The sequence below is a fragment of the Emys orbicularis genome, chromosome 20 (assembly GCF_028017835.1).
Source record: "Emys orbicularis isolate rEmyOrb1 chromosome 20, rEmyOrb1.hap1, whole genome shotgun sequence".
Classification (NCBI taxonomy): Eukaryota; Metazoa; Chordata; order Testudines; family Emydidae; genus Emys; species Emys orbicularis.
The window spans coordinates 22,232,351-22,253,244 of NC_088702.1; the positions used below are offsets into that span (position 1 = coordinate 22,232,351).

The window sequence follows — 20,894 nt, forward strand, 5'->3', positions numbered from 1 at the left end:
TTTGTCTTAGCGACTGGCTGAACAAGAAGTAGGACTGCGTGGATTTGTAGGCTCTGAAGTTTTACATTGTTTTGTTTTTGAGTGCAGTTACGTAAATTGCACTTTCATGATAAAGAGATTGCACTACAGTACTTGTATGAGGTAAATTGAAAAATACTATTTCCTTTGTTTATCATTTTTACAGTTCAAATGCTTATAATCAAAAATAATAATATAAAGTGAGCAGTGTACACTTTGTATTCTGTGTTGTAATTTAAATCAATATATTTGAAAAAGTCAAAAAACATCCAAAAATATTTAATACATTTCAATTGGTATTCTATCGCGATTAATTTTTTAAATCATGATTAAATTTTTTGAGTTAATCACGTGAGTTAACTGTGATTAATCGACAGCCCTAGTCTAGTGCTGTATTCATTTGATTAATAATCTTTGATTAAATAATTGCATTGGAGCCTTGTAGGTGACAATCTCGAATCGTTATGAAATTCAAGCAGGCAACAAATTGGAGGCCCTGACGTGACTGTCAATAACAAGGTCATTTGGATCTGGATTACCTGGGCTAAGGATGTATGTATGTTTTCCAATAGATTGCACTACAGTACTTGTATGAGGTGAATTAAAAATACTAAAAATACTATTTCTTTTTATCATTACAGTGCAAATATTAATTTTTAATCGTGATTAATTTTTTTTGAGTTAATCGCATGAGTTAACTGCGATTAATCGACAGCCCTAGTGAAAATAGAAACAATACTTAAAAATAAACATTGATATCATTGACTGAAATAAAAAAAATTTAATTTGGTCAAGCCTAGATATGAAAAGATTCTTTATTGAGAAATTTAGCTCCTGGCCCATTCTGCCTGATTTCACCACTAGGGGTCACTCTAAGATGAAGCAGCTTGTGGAGGCCCCCACCCACTACAATTAAAATTTTGCCCATCAATATCAATTAAAATCTCCACAGAATTTGGTCTCTGGTTTGTTTTATTCAGTGCAACAATAGAAAGGGGAAGTGAATCCGGCTGGGAGCCCAGAGCCCCTGGGAGGGGAGAGCGGCTGCAGAGAGGGGCAGACGCAAGTGACAGGGATGTCATTGAGTGCACTGTGGCCGTTGCACTAGGTGGGGAATCAGGAGAAAACCTTCAGCAGGAGCAGCCCAGCGAGGAATGGGATGAGGAGCCCGGCGGGTCCCGGAGCTGTGCCAGGTGCTTTGCATTTCACAGTTAGATCCCCACTGGCCCCTGCCAAGGTCCTCGCATCTGGTTTTATCTGTGCACAGACGGACTCACTAGCGCAGCCCTTCATGGTCATCGATGTGGCCGTTCCACCTGCGTGGGAAGGAAAAGCAGGTGATGGGTGTCAGGGAGCAACTCCACTGCTTGACTGTTCTGGGACACAATAGCCTCCCCTGCCTCTCCTCTGCTCCTCAGAGCCCCATACAGGTCCCACCCCACAGCCTCCATCTCCCCATCTGCCTTGCTCCCCCTAAGCCTGCCTGGCCCTGGGTGGCCTCCCCGTTCTCTTCTGCTCTGATAAAGACAAGTCAATTGCAGCTCTGCTCTAGATCCCACCCGGATTAGATCAGGCCTCTATTAGCTGCATCATTCATCTAGCAAAGCAGCAGCTCACTGTTGGTGTCAGATGTGGGATTTCTAAGAAGTTTTGTGGGGAATTAAGGCACCATGATGGGACTCTGCAAAACTAGGTTCAATTCCCAGCTCTGCCACAGCCTTCCTGTCTGACCTCGGTCAAGTCACCTCACTACTCTGTGCCTCAGTTTCCCCAGCTGTAAAACGGGGAGAATGCTCCTTCTTTTGCCTGTTTGGATCACAAGCTCTTTGGTGCAATGACTGTCACTATGAATTTGTTCAGAGCCTGGCACAATGAGGGTCTCCCATCTCGGTTGGGGTCTGTGCAGTGCCTGGTGCACCAGGGGCTCCCAATATTAAGCCAGGCCCTACCACAAACACATTACAGATTAAACTCTATATAGGCAAAAGGTGGGAGGGGAAATGGAAGGAAGGAAAGGGGAAGCCACTGGTCCAAGTTCACACAGGAGCCGGCGCTGGGAATAGGACCCAGGTGTCCTGATCTCCAGACAATATCTTTATCCAGCAGAGCCCACAGCATCCTGCCCTAGAGCAGGAATTGGGGACAGATGTGAGACCTGGGGGTCCAAAGTCCTGAACTGAACCATGTGCCAGCCAGGGATGGACTCTTGGAACAACACATGATAAGCGGTTTTCTCAGGGAATCTCTAGGGTGAGGTTAATGCACATTCCCCAGCCCCGGTTACTCCAAAACCAGCCTTGTGAAGCTATGCTGGGAAGGGGGCACCTTTCTCTGCTGATCCCCTGGGACATGAGACTAAGAACAAAGGTCCCAGCCATAGGAAGGAACGACTGAGCTAGTCATCGGGGCTCTGGGGCTGAGACTGAGACCGTTATGAACTGGTAACCCCAAGGAAAACCTAGTTGTGGGGGTTGACACTTAGCAGACCCCGGGGCTGGAGGTGGGGTGACCTCAGGGAAAGTTTCCAGCCTGCACATCCTTTCTCCGTAATGCTCTCTCCTTCGGAAAGAAGGTGCTTGCTTAGGAAGTGCCGTGAGGTAGGTCACAGCTCTGGGCCATGACACTGTTCAAACCCCCTGTGGAGACTGCGCAGCGCAGACGCTGGTCCCTTAGGCAGTCTGGCTTGCTGGGGCTATCACACCTTAAATACCTCCTCGGTCACCAGGGAGAGAGACGCACGTGTCCACCAAAGGGGACTGAGGGCTGAGTAGCCGGGAGCCCAGTGTAGGAGCCCTGAGGGACTCCGGTGGGGGAACACTGGTGCACTTGCCATGAACTGTGACCGAATTAAACAACAAAGGAAAAATAACCCCCGAGTAAATGAACGGAAGTTACCTATTGTTACGGTTCCAGAGAGCTCGATGCATCGGGTATCAGATCCAGTACACTGTGTGCTCACTTCATTGCACTGAGCAAAGGTTGTAGCGAAGCAGCCAGGGCAGCGCTGGCCGTTGGGTTTGGTGTCAGCCGGGGGCACTGGGAAGAAGCGGAGCAAACACAGTCAGCTCGGGGGACGAGCCCCAGGCGGCGTCGGGGCAGGGAGAGCAGCTGGGGGCTGCACAGCTCAGCCCTGGGTGCCCCCTGCAGGGGGAGCTGTAGCTCTGGGGACGCCGGGGGCAGCAGGGGCAGGGGAGGGGGTTGCAGCAGGGAGCCCCGGATCCCGCCCTGGGTGGGGCCAGCTGGGTTCACACCTGGTGGAAGCTTAGAGCCCCGCCCACTAAACTCCATCTGCACCGGGTGCTCAGTGTTATTTCATGGGGTGCCCCCTGCAGGACGGGAGGACCAGTCTCAAGAAGTTAACACAGGGTGGGTTCCAGGCAGCAGGAGGTGCAGGTGATGAAGGAGGAGAGCCGGAGATGGGGAGATGTACCTGTAACGGTTGTTGTTCTGCAGGCATCTCCCAAACAACAGGCGATGCCAGTCCTTGATGTCACTCCATTCCCAAAATTCATAGTGAAGGGGCCGGCTTTACAATTGCTAGATGTCACACAGCCCTTGAAAACAATCTTTTGATTCATTCCCACTGCACAAGAAAAGACAGATTGATTCCCCTTTCACTCCCACCCCATCACCATCCTCCTCACAACAATGGCCCTGTGCCATTAGCTTCACTCTGCCCATGGGGAAACTGAGGCACACTGAGGGGGAAGGAAGTTCTGAAGGAACTCAAATATTAAATTGCAGAGCTACTCACTGTGGTATGTAACCTATGACTTAAATCAGACTCTAGACCAGATGGCAAGAGGGTGGCTAATGTAATTGTGATTTTAAAAAAAGGCTCCAGAGGTGATCCTGGAAATTACAGGTTGGTAAGCCTAACGCCAGTACCAGGCAAAGTGGTTGAAACTGTAGTAAAGATAGGGTGACCATATTTCCCTCTGGGAAAATGGGAAACCACGTGGTGCTAGTTCGAGCTGAGCCTCCCCTCTCCACCCCCCTGCGCGGGGTTGGTCAGAGCCGCTCACTTGAGCCCTGCCCCCTTTTCCCACATGGGGCTGTGTCACTGCTCACTCAAGCCCTGCCTGCCCCTGCTTGAGCCCAGCCTCCCCGTGCATGGCTGGCATCCCCGTTCGCTCCCCCCCACGTTCTTCTGCACCCCAATTTTTGACAAAGGGGGGGGCATTTGTCCCATTTGCTCTTGCCAACTGATCAAGGATGGTGGGGAGAGGGCTTAAAATGGATTGTCCTGGCCAAAACAGGATGTATCGTCACCCTAAGTAAAGGACAGAATTGGACAGAGTGCAATATGTTGGGGAAGGGTTAACATGGTTTTTGTAAAGGGAAATCATGCCCCACCAATCTACTAGAATTCTTTGAGGGGGTCAACAAGCATGTGGACTAGGGGGATCCAGTGGATATAGTGTATTTAGATTTTCAGAAAGCCTTTGACAAGGTCCCTCACCAAAAGCCCTTAAGCAAATTGAGCTATTGTGGGATAAGAGGGAAGGTCCCTCTCATGGATCGGTAACTGGTTAAAAGACAGGAAACAAAGAATAGAAAACAACGGTCCCTAAGTTCCTGAATTTCTCCTGGTGGGAAACCACACAGCTGCCTAAATCTGACACCCGGCACCCAGCTAATGGCTCGGCCTTGGCAGGACCTCCCAGTAGGCGTTCCCCTGCCTATCTCAGCTCTGGGACCCAATCCAGTGGACAGCTTCTGAGATGGGCCACATGGGTGGACCCCCCCCACACAAAACACAGCTGCAGGAGGTGCTATTTGTCATGCCCCCTCCCCCCGCCTTATGCCCAACAGTCCAATGCTCAGAGCACTCCCCAGTGTGTGGCACAGTCAGGGTCCAGTTCACGTCCCAGTGTTTATAGGCTTGGCTGGGTCAGGTTTTTCTCAGTACATGTCGGTAAACGTTGATTTCACCAAATACCCACAAACCGACCCAATATTCCCATCGATGATGATTGAAATTTACAGATTGGCCAAGTAGCAGAAATGCTGCTTGAGAACGTATCAGAGTTTGATTGAAGGCTGTTTCCTTGGTATAATTTGACACACAATGTTGAGAGTTTGTGGTTTAAAGGTTAGAAAGCTTTGCCTTTTTCAATTCCATCAGCTATTGTCATTAAATCATTATTGTCTGAACCCGCCCCGCCCACCATTTCCTGCAACTGTGAACATTTCAATGGATTAAAAAATGCTAAAAAATCAACTTAGTCAAAATGATTTCAAAGTAAAAATCAAATTCTGCCAAGCTGAAATATTGAACCTGAATGGAAGGGCTGCAAGAAGAGGGCTTCAGAGATACCCGCTCCATAGTCCAGTGGAAGGGCAGGAGATTTGAAGCTGGTTTTATCATGTCCCAGATGAGCACCCCAGCTGCTGAGGTCTCAGGCAGCCCCTCCTCCTTCACTGTCTTTTGCAAAGAAGAACTGATGAGGTTTAGACACCCTGTCTCCTGGTGAGGGGTTCCCAGCTGTGGATCCCACGCAGAGTTGGGCACCTCCGTGCAGTCCAGACTTAGACTTTGAAATCCTGAGGTGGGGCTTAGGCCACACCCCTCTCCTCAGCATTTCCTATTGGCTAGCTTAGGTGGGTGCCTGCCTTGTCGATCCCATGCTCGGGCACCTACCTCTGCCCATGAGCCATGGGGGAAGCTGGGCCCCTGACCCAGGAGACCACTGGGGGTTCGGCATCGCAATGCTGAGCCGAAGGGGAGCTAGCCACAGGATCCTGACTCCTTAACTGCTGCTCAGACCCATCCACCACATGCCCTTCCCGGAGCTGGGACTAGAATAGGACCCATGTGTCCTGGCTCCCCAGACTGTTCCCTCACCCAAGTTGGTTAGGGTCCAGCTCACCTACCAATTGTGGTTTCTGTCACAATGATGCCACAAGAGTCATACCCAGCGGCGCAGGTCTGTACGGTGCCCGAGCAGCTGGTTCCTGGTCCTTCACAAACCTCACACTCCAGACAGGACCCTAGAGAAGGAGAGAGAATATGAGCCCCTTGGATTTGTCCCTCCCTCGCCTTCCCCTGGGTTTGATCCACACCAGCTGGGATCTGACCCCACTGACTCCTGTGCAGCTACGGCGACAGACCCCAGCTGGGGAACAGACAGAAATCCAGTTCCTAGTGTCTTACACTCTCGTTACTCAGATTCAAATCTGGTTCCTTCCAGGCAAACTCGCAGTGGAAGGTCCTCTTTCCAAAATCTCCTTGTTCATTGGCCAGCTGGGGAATGTAACCAGTCAGGGCACGTTTTCAGGGATTCCAACTCCAACCATTACCTCCCAGTTCCAGGATTGGTTCACGCATCGCCACAGGAACTTGGGACTTCCAGGCATCTCCTCAGGGGCTGTTTCCAGTCAGACCTGGCCCCTGTTATTCTGCTGCTGCTTTGTAGTTACTTTAATAAACCATTTCATGCAACAGGCTGCACTGGGCTTTTGTTACATGGGAGAAGTCAGAACTTTGGACCCTGTAGGAAAAGAACTGACTCACCCGTAGCCAGGAGAGCAGCGAGGATGCAGACGGCAAGAGAAGCCTTCATGGTGATGGGGAATCAGCAGATTGGTGCTGGGGTCTCTGATGCAGCCAAATCTCCTGCTGGAGGATTTATCACAGATGAGCTGAAATGAGATCAGAAAAGAGATTGCACAAGATAATGGAGCAAATCATTAAGCAATGAATTTGCAGACATTTGGAAGACAATAAGGTGATAAATAACAGTCAGCATGGATTTGTCAAGAACAAAACGTGTCAAACCAACCTGATAGCTTTCTCTGACAGGGTAACAATCCTTGTGGATAGGGCAGAAGTGGTAGATGTGGTATATTTTTACTTCAGCAAAGCTTTTTATATTGTCTGGCATGACTTTCTCATAAAAAAAACTAGGGGAATACAACCTATAAGGAGCTACTATAAGGTGGATACAAATATCAAATACTCCTGCTGGAAGGTTGCAGCGTAACACAATTTTATTTTTGACACTTCCGAAGAATAACACGGAAGATCCAAAAAAAAAAAAAAAAAAACAGAGACAAAGCAGGCTGCTCCTTAAACAGAGGGAGACAAAGCAGGCTGCTCTCGTATGCAGAGATCCAGGGTTCTGTTTACAGACAGGAAATATCCCAAGCTTAGCAGAACTTTGTTTGTGCTACTAGCTGGATGGGAAATCCCCTCCTCCATGCAAACCAGACCACTAATATGTTCACTGGCTCCTGGCATCTGTCTCTCTGGATTCAGATCTTTGGCTGCTACTGATGCAGGGTCTGGATCCTGTCTTAAAGAGACACAGTCATTTCCCAAGTGTATGACAAAGCTGATGTTCTGAAGCACACCAGCTAACAGCCCTGCACCCGAATCCTTCCTGTGTCTTCACAGGGATCTGCTCTAGGCTGGTTCTTTCCAGACTGCCTCTGGTCCCACACTTCCCTGTAGATCAGCCAACCGCACCCCCATGACCCACACACTCTTAAAGTGACAGCTTGCAACCCAAACCGACCTTGATACACAACCCCCCGCTCCCTTCAAGGTGACACTCAGCCACGCTCCACTTTTAACAGCCGAGGAATCCCAGGCCCCGGGCAAGGATCAACCTTCAACCCTCTGCTGAAGCCAAGTTTCTTTTTCTCCTCCGCCCCCGGTGATCAGGGCCTGAGGCCTGCACCATCACCTCAGGTTCCCCGGGGGAGAAGAGGAATAGTACTGACTCCTCCCCTAAACTGAGGTTGGGTTTCGCTCCCCACACCACACAGCAGTGGAACGTATCTCAGGGTCATTCACATTTCCGCAGACCATCAGGCTGCCAAAAACTGGGGGGAGAAATTCCCCCTCCCTGCTGGAGGCAGCAGCCACCTCTGCCCTCTCCCCCAAATGCTGTGCACTGCCCTTGGGCACTTCCCACCCTTAGGGGGGGTGTCACAGCATTGCCAGTGCTCTGCAGCTGCCTCAGTTTCCCCACTTTCAGCAGGGGGCTCAGCCGCCCCCCTGCTCTGTTATGTCCCATGTTCCCTGGTATGGTGAGGGGATGGACAAAGAGCTGATTTCCCTGCTTCCAGATGAAGGAGTCCAGCAGTTTACCCTGGAGTCACACCCCAGACAGGCGTCTGTTTGCACACACTGGGAAGAGAACTGGGGTGTAACAGTGTTACCTCTTGGTGCGACCGACCCAGCCCCACCATTGTTTCTTTCCTTTAGCTACCCCACTGGCATGTTGGCTCTCGCCTTCATTTGCATCTTGATGGGGATGGGGATGGGATCCAGGACTCCTGGGTTCTCTCCTCATCTCTGGGAGGGGAGTGGGGTCTAGTGGGTTAGAGCAGGCAGCTTGGAAGCCAGGATCCCTGTGAGGAGCAGGCTTTGTGAGGAGCATGGGGTCCAGTGGTTTAGAGCAGGGGGGAGCTGGGAGCCAGGACTCCTGGGTTCTCTCCCGGGCTCTGTGAGGGGAGTGGGGTCTAGTGGTTAGAGCAGGGGGGTGGGAGCCAGGACTCCTGGGTTCTCTCCCTGGCTCTGGGAGGGGAGTGGGGTCTAGTGGTTAGAGCAGGGGGGTTGGGAGCCAGGACTCCTGGGTTCTCTCCCTGGCTCTGGGAGGGGAGTGGGGTCTAGTGGTTAGAGCAGGGGGGTTGGGAGCCAGGACTCCTGGGTTCTCTCCCTGGCTCTGGGAGGGGAGTGGGGTCTAGTGGTTAGAGCAGGGGGGTTGGGAGCCAGGACTCCTGGGTTCTCTCCCTGGCTCTGGGAGGGGAGTGGGGTCTAGTGGTTAAAGCATCCATACACCAGAGGGGTTTCACTTACCAAATCCTCCTTAGGGGCCTCAGGCTGGGTAATGTTTGCCTGGAGTGGAGTACAAGGTGAGTTTGTGAACAAAAAAAAGATGTACAATCTCTCCGTTGTCTGTGTGTGTGTTTCTCTCTCTCCTCCTTTTCTAGACAGGCTCAGCTGTACACTCTGATGTGAGATAGAAACTTAAAATTCTTCACATTCGTCTTTCGCAGAGTCGATAGATTTCTATTCCTGTCGCCAGCGCTGTCCCCTACCCACAGCACTGTGACATCCCCAGGGTATGTCCAGACCAATGTACCACAGCTAATGGTACAATCCACCCCTGCCCTGCACCCTTGGGTGCCTTCCAATGCCCTGCAGAAATAACTTCCCCCGGGCCGCTCACAAACAGCCTCCCGTGTGCGAGCTGCACCTGAGTGTGTGCATGTGACTGCAGGCTGCCGGCCACACCTGGGTTACACTTTGGCTCTCCCCAGCCTTGGTTATATTGCACGGCAATGCCAACACACCCACAGTTCCAGATTCTTATACAGAAACATATGTCCCGTCCTGCCCGGCCCTCTCCCGGACAACACGGGCTGATGTAAAGTCCATCATTTTATTACTAGAATTGATATGTGCAGTCTTGTCAGCCCAAATGGAGTTTCCCAGACACTTCAGTTCAAACACTCTGGATTAGATAAAACAGTAAAGCAAGTTGATTAACTACAGAGAGTTAGATTTGAAGCGAGTACAAGTACTAGACATAGAAGTCAGTAACGGGTACCGGCAAAAGGAAGAGAAAACATGACTAATTGAACAAGAGACATTAGATTCACAGCCAAGTTTCCTCACCACATGCTTCAGCAGGTTACTGACCAGACTCTTTCTCGCTCAGGGGTGTGAAAAAACACACACACCCCGAGGCAGCAAGTTACAGCGCTGTAACGCGCCAGTGTAATCAGTGCCTGCAGCGCTGTAAGCTAATCCCCTTGTGGAGGTGGAGTACCTGGGGCGCCGGGAGAGCTCTCTCCCAGCGCTGGCGCACGACCACACTCGCACTTCGAGTGTAACCATGGCCTTAGCTCAGGAACCATTCCTGCCCCTCCCCCTCCAGTCCAACACTGCTTCCTTTGTCCTTCAGGTGCCGTGAATGCAGTGGGGGGGGGTGTTTTGGGGGATTGCACCTCCCTTTTTATTGTTCTCTCCCCCCTTTGAGATGCATTTCCAGCTGGGAACATGGTGACAGGCCCTGTGTGTGGATGGGAACTCCATGCTTTCTTTGCTAAGATGTGGATTTTTCACCCCGGCTCCCTTTCCTGCCAAAGAACTGCCACTTATCAGATAATGGCCCATTGACAACTGTCTGAGGCGTCAGCTTGCCCTTTGTCCCTGAGGATCTGGTTTGCCCACTGCCCAGACTTGGGACACGTCTGAGTAACAGCATCCAGTAGAAACTTACAACCTTACATGCAGTGTTGCCACACATATTTCACCAGGACATTAACGACCAGCAATGGGGCTGGCCTGAGGGAAAATGGAGCCCTGGGTGAACTTGTATTTTGGCACCCCTGGCTCCCACTCTCTCCCTAGAGCCCCCCCGCCCCCCGCCCATTGCCCCTGCTGCCTCCCTGGGCTCCCTCCCCATTGTCCTTGGCCCTATTATTTCACCCGGCTTCCCTCCCCACACCCCCGATTGCCCCTGGCCCCTGTTCCCTCCCTGTGCTCCCCACGTACCCCCCCCATTGTTCCTGGCCCCCCTGCCTCCCTGGGTTCCCCACCCATTCCCACATTGCCCCCGGACCCCACTGCTTCCCCACCATTGCTGTGGAAGGATCCTCCTCATTCTACCCCTCTTCCAGTCCCCCCTCGGCTCCCATCCCCCTTCGGCTCCCATCCCCTCTCAGCCACCTTAGATGTCTACACACAAATGTAAGGAGCATGGGGAATCAAGAGGAGGAACTGGAAGTATCCGTGCACAAGCTAAATAATTATTTAATTGGCATCACAGAGACTTGGTGGGAGAAATCTCATGAGTGGAATCTGCATATGGAAAATGAAGGAAAGAGAAGGAAATGTCCCCACAAGAACTGAGTTTTTTCATTAAAAAAAGGGGGGAGGGATGGAAAAGCAGGGAGGAAAAGGCACATTTTTCATCCCGTTTTCAACATGAAAAAGTTTTTGATAGAAAAATTTGAGCCAGTTCTAACTGTGGCTTCATTTTGATGGGACCTGCTTGCAGGTGGCCTGAGATTATTTCCCAGGGCAGGAACTTGAAACGGCACCTCTCAAATTCACGGTCCTGTTCCCAACTCCACTACAGAAATGCCCGCACAGACCTTGGCTGACACTTTCCAAAGTGGTCTGTAATTTAGGTCGACCTGCTCTAGGGGTGCTGTCAGGGGCAGAAGAGGCAGCAGCTGGCTAAGGCTTTGTCTTCACTACCCGCCGATCTGGCGGGTAGCAATCGGTCTATCGGGGATCGACTTACCGCGTCTAGTGAAGACGCGATAAAATCGATCCCTGATCGCTCTGCTGTCGACTCCGGAAATCCACCACGGCAAGAGGCGGCAGCGGAGTCGGCGGCAGCGCGGCAGCGGTCGACTTTCCCCCGTCCTCACAGCCAGGTAAGCCGACCTAAAATACGCAACTTCAGCTAGGGTATTCACGTAGCTGAAGTTGCGTATCTTAGGTCGGACCCCCGCTGTAGTGTAGACCTAGCCTAAGAGGGATACGACTAGGTTTGGCAGGATAAGATTTTCACCAGAAAATGCTGATAATGTCGATTTCACAAGACACACCCAAACCAAGACATAAGATATTTGCACTGATAACAAATTTTTCTGATAGGCATGGTAAAACAAATACTTCTTGAGACTGTATTGGAGTTTGATTTTAGGCTATTTTCTTTGTATATTTGGACAGGTGATGGTGACAATTTGTGCTTTAACAGTTATCAAAATTTAACGTCTTCAATCTCAGCATTTACAATCATTAAATAATTACTGGTTTCAGAGTAGCAGCCGTGTCAGTCTGTATCCGCAAAAAGAACAGGAGTTCTTGTGGTACCTTAGAGACTAACAAATTTATTTGAGCATAAGCTTTCGTGGGCTACAGCCCACTTCTTCGGATGCACAGAATGGAACTTATAGTAAGGAGATATATATACATACAGAACATGAAAAGGTGGGAGTAGCCATATCAACTCTAAGAGGCTAATTAATTAAGATGAGCAATTAGCCTCTTAGAGTTGATATGGCTACTCCCACCTTTTCATGTTCTGTATGTATATATATCTCCTCACTATATGTTCCATTCTATGCATCCGAAGAAGTGGGCTGTAGCCCACGAAAGCTTATGCTCAAATAAATTTGTTAGTCTCTAAGATGCCACAAGCACTCCTGTAAATAATTATTGTTGCCCCCAGACCATTTCCCGCAACTGAGAAAATTTAAATTGATAAAAATAGTAAAAATCTTTAAAAATAAATTTCAATATTATCCCTCAAAATTATAAAAAAAAATTAAAATCAAATTCAGCCCACCCTACATACAAACGAAGATTCTTTATTGAGAATTGTAGCTCCCAGTCTGTGCTGCCTAATTTCACCACTAGGGGTGCCTTTAAGACGAAGCAGCTGCTACACAGTCCTGCCCACTAGAATTAAAATTTTGCCCATCGAAAGAGATAAAAAAAACTCCAAAGAATGAGGTCTCCAGTTTGTTTCATTCAGTGCAAAAAAATAATGGGGAAGAGAATGTGGCCAGGAGCCCAGAGCCCCTGGGAGGGGAGAGTGGCTGCAGAGAGGGGCAGACGCAGACTGCCGGGGTCTTGTTGAGCGTGGCGTGGCCATTCCATGGAGTGGAGATCAGAAGAGCAGCTTCAGCAGCAGGAGCCCAGCAAGGGATGGGACGAGGAGCCCGACTGGCCCCAGAGCTGGGCCAGGTGCTTTGCATTTGACCACAGATAGATCCGCACTGACTCCTGCGATGGTCCCTGAAATCATTTTAAAGTGGGCACAAGTGGCCTCACTAGCGCAGCCCTTCATGGTGGTCGATGTGGAAGATCCACCTGGGGGGTGGGAGGGGGAAGCAGGGGATTGGTGTGAGAGGCGCAGCTCCATTCCTCAAGCTGGACTAGGACAATTCCCTCCCCTCCTCAGCTCTCCTCCTCAGAGCCCTGACTAGGTCCCCCACAGCCTCCATCTCCCCATCTGCTCTGCTCCCCCAAGCCTGTCTGGCCCTGGGTGGCCTCCCCCTTCTCCTCTCCTCTGATACAGACTCACTGTGTGTCCTAGAGCAAGTGACTGGCAGTGATCTAGAGCCCACTGACGACACCTGGGCTGGATCAGGACTGTATTAGACCCATCGCTCATCTAGCAAAGGGGCAGCTCATTGTTGGTGGTAGCGGTGGGATCTGGGAAATTAAGGCACCATGATGGGACTCTGCAAATCTAGGTTCAATTCCCAGCTCCGCTCCAGCCTTCCTGTGTGACCTTGTGCAAGTCACCTCATTGTGCTGTGCCTCAGTTTCCCCCTCTGTAAAACAGGGAGAATGATCCTTCTTTTTCCTGTTTAGATCACAAGGTGTTGGGGGCAATGACTGTCACTATGAACTTGTTCAGTGCATGGCACAACAGGGGTCTCTGATCTCGGTCAGGGTCTGTGCAGCGCCTGGCACCCCAGGGGCTCCCAATACTAAGCCAGTCCCAACCACGAAGAGAGTACAGATTAAACTCTAGATAGGCAAAAGGTGGGAGGGGAAACAGGGGCAAAGAGAGGGAAAGTCACTGGCTCAAGGTCACACAGGAGGCGGCACTGGGAAGAGGACCCAGGTGTCCTGATCTCCAGCCAATATCTTTACCCAGCAGAGCCCACAGCATCCTGTCCTAGGGTAGGAGTTTGGGACAGATGTGGGACCTGGGGTCCAAAGGCCTGCACTGAACCATGCACCAGCCAGGAATGGACTCTTGGAACAACAAGTGGTAAGTGGTTTCCCAAGGAATCTCTAGGGTGAAGTTAAAGCAAATTCCCCACCTCTGGTTACTCCCAAACCAGCCTTGCGAAGCTATGCCATGAGGTGAGGGCACATTTGTCTGCTGATCCCCTGGAACACAAGGCTAAGAACAAAGGTCCCAGTTGTACAAAGGAACGACTGAGCCCTTCTCAAGTGCTGAGACCGTTATCAACTTGTAACAAGAATGAAAACCAAGTTGTGGGGGTTGACACTAGCAGACCCCAATTCTGGATTCGAGGTGACCTTTCCAGCCTGCAGGTCCTTTCATTGTTTTCAATCCGTGGTTTCCCCATAATGCTCTGACCTTCAGAACGAAGGTGATGGCTTAGGATGCGCTGTGGGGCAGCTCACAGCTCTGGGCCGTGACGTTGTTCAACCCCCCTGCGGAGACTGTGCAGTGCCTGTGAGGCAGTCTGGCTTGCTGGGGCTATCACAGTGTCAGCAGGGGACTGTGCAGCCTTCAAGAACTCCCTGGTCAGTAGGGAGAGAGATGTGGGTGTCCGCCCAAGAGAAGTGAGAGCTGAAGAGCCAGACGATTAGAGCTGGTGCCTTGGAGATCACGGCGGGGGAACAGATGCATTTGACCTAGACTGTGACCGAAATAAACAACAAAGGAAAAATAAATGCAGATTAAATGAATGGAAGTTACCAAATGTTGCGGTCCCGGCAACCTCGATGCATCGGGTATCTGATCCAGTGCACTGTATGGTCTCTTCATTGCACTGAGCGTAGAGCATAGCGACGCAGGCTGGGCAGCTCCGGCCGTTGGGTTTGGTGTTGTCTGGTGGCACTGGGAAGAAGTGGAGCAAACGCAGTCAGCTCGGGGGACGAGCCCCAGGCGGCGTCGGGGCAGGGAGAGCAGCTGGGGGCTGCACAGCTCAGCCCTTGGTGCCCCTGCAGGGGGAGCTGTAGCTCTGGGGACGCTGGAGGCAGCAGGGGCAGGGGAGAGGTTTGAAGCAGGGAGCCCTGGATCCCACCCTGAGTGGGGCCTGTTGGGTTCACACCTGGTGGTAGCCTAGAGCCCCGCCCACTAAACTCCACCCACACAGGGGCTCAGTGTTCTTCAATGGGGCGCTCCCTGAGGGGCGGGAGGACCAGTCTCAGGAAGTTAACGTGGGGCAGGTTCCAAGCAGCCAGAGGTGCAGGGGGACAGGGGAGAGAGGAGAGGTGGAGCTGGGGAGAGGTACCTGTAACGCTGGTTGTTCTGCAGGCATCTCCCATGCAACACGTGATGCCCGACCTTATTACCAGTCCATTCCCAAAGTTCACAGTGAGGGGGCCAGCTTTGCAAATGCTGGATGTTGCACAGCCCTTGATAACGATTTGTTGCTTCATTCCCGCTGCACATGAGGAGAAGAAGGAGATTTATTTCCCTTCCACTCCCACCCCATAGCTGCCCTCTGCACAATAACAGCCATGTGACATTATCCTAACGCCACTCATGGGGAAACTGGGCACAGAGTGGGGGAAAGAAGTTCTGAAGGAACTCAAATATGAAATTGCAGAGCTACTTCTTGTAGTTTAGAACCTGTCACTTAAACCAACCTCTGGACCAGATGACTGGAGGATAGCTAATGTGATGCCAATTTTTAAAAAGGGCTCCACAGGCGATCAGGCGATCCTGGCAATTACATGTTTCTAACATCAGTACCAGGCAAATTGACTGAAAGTATAAAGAACAGAATTAGCCAAAACATAAATGAGTGCAATATGCTGGGGAAGGGTAAACATGGCTTTTGCAAAGGGAAATCATGCCTCACCAATCTACTAGAATTCTCTGAGGGGGTCACCAAGCATGTGGACAAGGGGGATCCAGTGGATATAGTGTACTTGGACTTTCAGAAAGCCTTTGACAAGGTCCCTCACCAAAGGCTCTTAAACAAAGTGAGCTGTCATGGGAGAAGAGGGATGGTCTCTCATGGATCAGTAACTGGGTAAAAGACAGCACACAAAGGGCAGGAACAAATGATCAGTTTTCGCAGCAGAGAGAGATAAATAACAGGGTCCCACAAAGCAATTTAGGCATCTAACTTCCACCTGAGACACCAAAATCCAACATTTCGATTCCCAGGCTCCCAGCTCAGCTGCTGCCTGACTGTAGTGGGGTGGTCATCCCACTCCTGCCCGGAGGGGCTAAAAGCAGCCCTGGAGAGGGCTGTGGCTGGGAAAAGCCAGACTGATTAGGGGAAGCAGCCACAGGTGGGGCCACACCCCAATCAGACCACAGCTGGCCCTATAAGAGGGCTGAGGGCCAGAGGCTAAAGGAGACACTCTCTAGCTTCCTGAGAGAGAAGGACCAGGCTGCCTGGGAGCTGAGAAGGGTACCTGGAGTAGAGCAGTGCTGGGGAAGGGCAGAGGGAGCTGGGGAGCTCCAGCCTAGCAAAGCCCCAGGCTGCAGGCTGTGTTAAGGGCCCACAAAGGGGTACTGGGGCTGCAGAGGGGCAGCCCAGAGATAGGCAAAGGCAGCTGGTTCAATCCCCCTTGCTGATGATGAGTGGTTAACAGACTGCAGTCCGCCGCCCCAGTGAGCGGGGGCTAGATGGTGACTGGCAGTGGCCACGGAGGCGAGGTGGGGATAGGGGGTTGAGGGTTCCCCTGGGTGGGGAGACCCAGATTGTGGGTTGCTGCTAGGGGGCAGAACCCTGATGTAAAGGGCACTGGAGTCTGGGAGAGACACGGGGGCCAGCGGCAGGCGAGACACCGGCCTGAAGAGCTAATTCCCGAGACGACCAGCAGGAGGCGCTGCGCCAGGTGAGTCATCGCCCTGCCACAAGTGGTGGAGAATGTGGGCAATTGCAGTCCACCCCTGATACAAGGGGCAGGGCAAGGACTGTGGGACTATTGCCCAGATCCGAGACATTTGAGAGAGCAGAGATGGACTTTTACTGGAGGGTCTGGGTGGCCTAGCTCGCCGAGCAGCAGAGGGGGTTGTTCCGGCTGCTGCGGGGGTGGACACCCGGACCATATAGGAGACCAGGCACCAAGGGCTGGAGGCCGGTGCCAGGGCCTAAAAACTGTTTCGCCTGTGGGCAACCGGGACACTATAAAAGGAGGTGTCCCTACTGGAATGGAGCACAGAGGCCCCACCCAGAAAAAGCAGGAACTGGGAGAGCGCCCTCTGTGAAGTCAACAGGGGGGCTCCAAAGTTGTTGGGCCTGCAAGGAGCCCAGGCACCTACGGAGGGAGTACCCTCAGGGGACTTGCAGGGCCCAGGCTAGACCTGAAGTGGAGGCTAAGCCAGGTACAAACCATAGGAAGGCCATGGCAAAGGGAAGGTGCAGGGGGTGCTTCCACTGCCACACCAGGGGCAACGTAAAAAGGCACTGCCCTCTTAGGAAGAGGGGGAGCGCCGAACAAGGGGCCCAGCCTGAGCCTGACCAGGCGAGAGGGACAGACAAGACTGGAGCCCCAAGCCCGGAACTGTCTGGGGCAAGGAGGCCCCAGCTGAACCCGGGGACCCAAACAAGAGCCAGGAGGGCTACAGTGGGAGCTCAGACAGACAGAAACCCACGTGGGAGCTGAGACGGCTACAGTGGGTGTCCAGATGGTAATAGAGGGAAGCAGGTGGCTCCAAATAGTGGAGAGCCTGCGGCAGGAGAGGGATTCCCTGCGAGCCGAGCTGCGAGGGGCACTGGGGCAATAGGGACACACACCCCCGCGCACTCTTAAGGGGGAGGGTGTGTAGTGGGGTGGTCATACCACTCCTGCCCGGAGGGGTTAAAAGCAGCCCTGGGGAGGGCTGTGGCTGGGGAAAGCTGGGCTGATTGAGGGAAGCAGCCACAGCTGGGCCACGCCCCAATCAGGCCACAGCTGACTCTATAAGGGGGCTGAGGACCAGAGACAGAGAACACTCTCTCTCTAGCTTCTGAGGGAGAAGGACCAGGCTGCCTGGGGAGCTGAGGAGGGGACCCAGGGTGGAGCAGGGCTGGGGAAGGGCAGAGGGAGCTGGGGAGCTCCAGCCTAGCAAAGCCCCAGGCTGCAGGCCGTGTTAAGGGCCCACAAAAGGGTACCAGGGCTGTAGAGGGGCAGCCCAGAGATAGGCAGAGGCAGCTGGTCCAACCCCCCTTGCCGATGATGAGTGGTTAACAGACTGCCGTCTGCCCCAGTGAGTGGGGGCTAGATGGTGACTGGCAGTAGCCACTGAGGCGAGGTGGGGATAGGGGGTTGGGGGTTCCCCTGGGTGTGGAGACCCAGATTGTGGGTTGCTGTTAGGGGGCAGAAACCTGATGTAAAGGGCACCGGGATCTGAGAGGGACACGGGGGCCAGCAGCAGGCAAGACACCGGCCTAAAGAGGGCGCTCCAAAGGCTTCAAGAGCTAATTCCCGAGACGACCAGCAGGAGGCGCTGCGCCGGGTGAGTCGCCACCCATTACACTGACCCTGTAGGTGCCTAAACTCCCTAAGTCCCTGAATTTCTCCAGGTGGGTAACCACACAGCTGCCTCAATTGTGACACCCGGCACCCAGCTCATGGCTAAGCCCTGGCGGGACCTCCCAGTAGGCGTTCCCCTGCCTATCTCAGTTCTGGGACCTGATCCAGGGGACAGCCTCTGAGATGGGTGACATGGTTGCGTCCCCCACAAAACACAGCCACAGGAGGTGCTATTTGGTGATGCCTCCACACCACTTTGTGCCCAATAGTCCAATGCTCAGAGCACAACCCAGTGTGTGGCGCAGTCAGGGTCCAGTTCACGCCCAAGTGTTTATAGGTTTGGCAGAGTCAAGATTTTCTCAGTACATGTTGGTAAACGTTGATTTCACCAAACACCCACAAACCGACCCAATATTCCCATCGATGATGATTGAAATTTACAGATTGGCCAAGTAGCAGAAATGCTGCTTGAGAAGGTATCAGAGTTGGACTGAAGGCGATTTCCTTGGTATAATTGGACACGTGATGTTGAATTTGTGGTTTAAAGGTTAGAAAGCTTTGCCTTTTGAATTCCATCATCTATTGTCATTAAATCGTTATTGTCTGAACCCGCCCCGCCCACCGGCCACCATTTCCTGCAACTGTGAACATTTCAATGGATTAAAACATGTTTAAAAAATGACATTGTCAAAATGAGAACAAGGTAAAAATCAAATACTGCCAAGCTGAAATACTGAACCTGAACGGAACGGCTGCAAGAAGAGGGCTCCAGTCAGACCCGCTCCATAGTCCAGTGGAAGGGGAGGCATTTGAAGCTGGTTTTTCCATGTCCCAGTTGAGCCCCCAGCTGCTGGGGTCTCAGGGCAGCCCCTCCTCCTCGGCTGTCTTTTGCAAGGAAGGGCTGACCCGGTTTAGATGCTGGACTCCCAGCAAGGGGTTCCCAGCTGTGGATCCCAAGCACAGCTGGGCACCACCGTGCAGCCCAGACTTAGATGCTGAACTCTGAGGGGAGGAGGCTTAGGCCACACCCCTCTCCTCAGCATTTCCTATTGGCTGGCTTAGGCGGTGCCCGCTTGGCATGCTGGCTTTTGTGGATCCCATCCTCAGGTGTCTCCCTCTCCCCAAGCACCATGGCGGCAGCCTGGGCCCCTGACCCATGGTCCGTGGAGACAACTGGGGGTTCAGCATCGCAGTGCTGAGTCTAAGTCCCCTTTGGGGAACTAGCCCACAGGGTCTGGCATAGAACCCAGGTGTCCTGACTCCTTAACCGCTGCTCAGACCCATCCATCCCATGCCCTTTCCGGAGCTGGGACTAGAATAGGACCCAGGCGTCCTAGCTCCGCAGCCTCTTCCCTGAGCCAGGTTGGTTAAGGTCCATCTCACCTACCCAATGTGTATTCACCCAGAGAGATGCCACAAGTGTCTGCCCCAGCAGTGCAGGTCTGTAGGTCGCCCGTGCAGCTGGCTCCTGGTCCAGAGCAAACCTCACACTGCAGACAGGCCCCTGGAGATGGATAGAGAACATGAGCCACCTGGATTTGTTCCTCCCTCGCCCCCTCACCTTCTCCTGGGTTTGATCCACACCAGGTGGGGATCTGGCTTCCCTGACACCAATGCAGCTACAGCGACAGACCCCAGCTGGGGATCAGATAGAAATCCATTTCCTAGTGTCTTGTGACACGGATTCAAATCTGTTTCCTTTCATAGCGGAAGATCCTCTTCCAAAAATTTCCTTGTTTATTGGAGAAGTCAGAACATGGGATCCTGTAGGAACAGACCCCACTCACCTGTAGCCAGGAGAGCAGTGAGGATGCAGATGGCAAGAGAAGCCTCCATGGTGATGGGGACACAGTAGATCGGCGCTGAGGTCTCTGATGCAGCCAAATCTGCGGCCAGGGGATTGATCACAGACGGGCTGAAATGAGATCAGAAGAGAGATTGCACATGCATCATCTGGTCGACAGGTGGAACCTCAAAACCATATGCCAAAGTTCTGGGGTAGTCACACCTCTGACCCGCCTTTGTGGCTGCTATGTTGGTGGCACCCACACAGAGAAGGTAGATACAAATATCAAATACTCCTGCTGGAAGGTTTCAATGTAACACAATTTTATTTCTGACACTCCAGAATGATAACACATAAGAATGAAAAAACAGAGACAAAGCAGGCTACTCCCTAAACAGAGGGAGACAAAGCAGGCTGCTCTCCTGGGCAGAGATGCATAACTCACCCACCTTGTTCTAGGCTGGTTCTTTCCAGACTGCCTCTGGTCCCATGCTTCCCTGTAGATCAGCCAACCCCACTTCCTTCACCCACCCACTCTTAAAGTGATAGCTTGCAACAACCCTTGGCTCTCTGCAAAGCTACTCCCAATCATGAACTAATTTTAACAGCCAAGGGGTCCTGGGCTCCAGGCAAGGGCAAATCTTCAACCCTCCTCCGGAGCCAAATTTATTTCTGTGTCCCCCTTCCCCAAGATCAGGGCCTGGGGCACCTGCACCATCACCCCAGACTCCCCAGGAGGAGGAGGAACGGTACTGACCCTTCCCCCCCCCCACTGAGGGGGTTTTCGTCCCCACACCACACAGCAGTGGCACCTTCCCAACCCGCTTGGGGTCACTCATGTTGCCACAGACCATCAAGCAGCCATAGACTGAAGGGAGAAATTCCCCCTCCCTGCTGGCAGCAGCTACCTCTGCCCTCTCCCCCTCC

The 20,894-nt window shown here is 52.3% G+C and overlaps 2 protein-coding genes and 1 non-coding gene across 3 annotated transcripts; all 3 read right to left on the minus strand.

The window, feature by feature from the left end:
* Nucleotides 1–1,134: 1,134 nt before the first annotated feature.
* LOC135892746 (phospholipase A2 inhibitor gamma subunit B-like) lies at nt 1,135–6,692 on the minus strand. Its single transcript, XM_065420543.1, has 5 exons — nt 6,536–6,692; nt 5,896–6,012; nt 3,449–3,601; nt 2,914–3,054; nt 1,135–1,334 (listed from the first exon to the last, which is right to left on the minus strand). Exons 1-5 carry the CDS (start codon nt 6,582–6,584, stop codon nt 1,135–1,137), a joined length of 660 nt encoding a protein of 219 aa, XP_065276615.1. The 5' UTR covers nt 6,585–6,692.
* A 5,305-nt stretch (nt 6,693–11,997) lies between these two features.
* Nucleotides 11,998–12,062, minus strand: LOC135892863 (small nucleolar RNA snoR109). The gene has a single exon (XR_010562316.1). It is a non-coding gene; the product is annotated as a small nucleolar RNA snoR109 (small nucleolar RNA).
* Nucleotides 12,063–12,662: 600 nt separating this feature from the next.
* LOC135892254 (phospholipase A2 inhibitor gamma subunit B-like) lies at nt 12,663–20,017 on the minus strand. The gene is made up of 5 exons (XM_065419956.1): nt 19,969–20,017; nt 19,569–19,685; nt 14,998–15,150; nt 14,460–14,600; nt 12,663–12,865 (listed from the first exon to the last, which is right to left on the minus strand). Exons 1-5 carry the CDS (start codon nt 20,015–20,017, stop codon nt 12,663–12,665), a joined length of 663 nt encoding a protein of 220 aa, XP_065276028.1.
* Nucleotides 20,018–20,894: the final 877 nt, after the last annotated feature.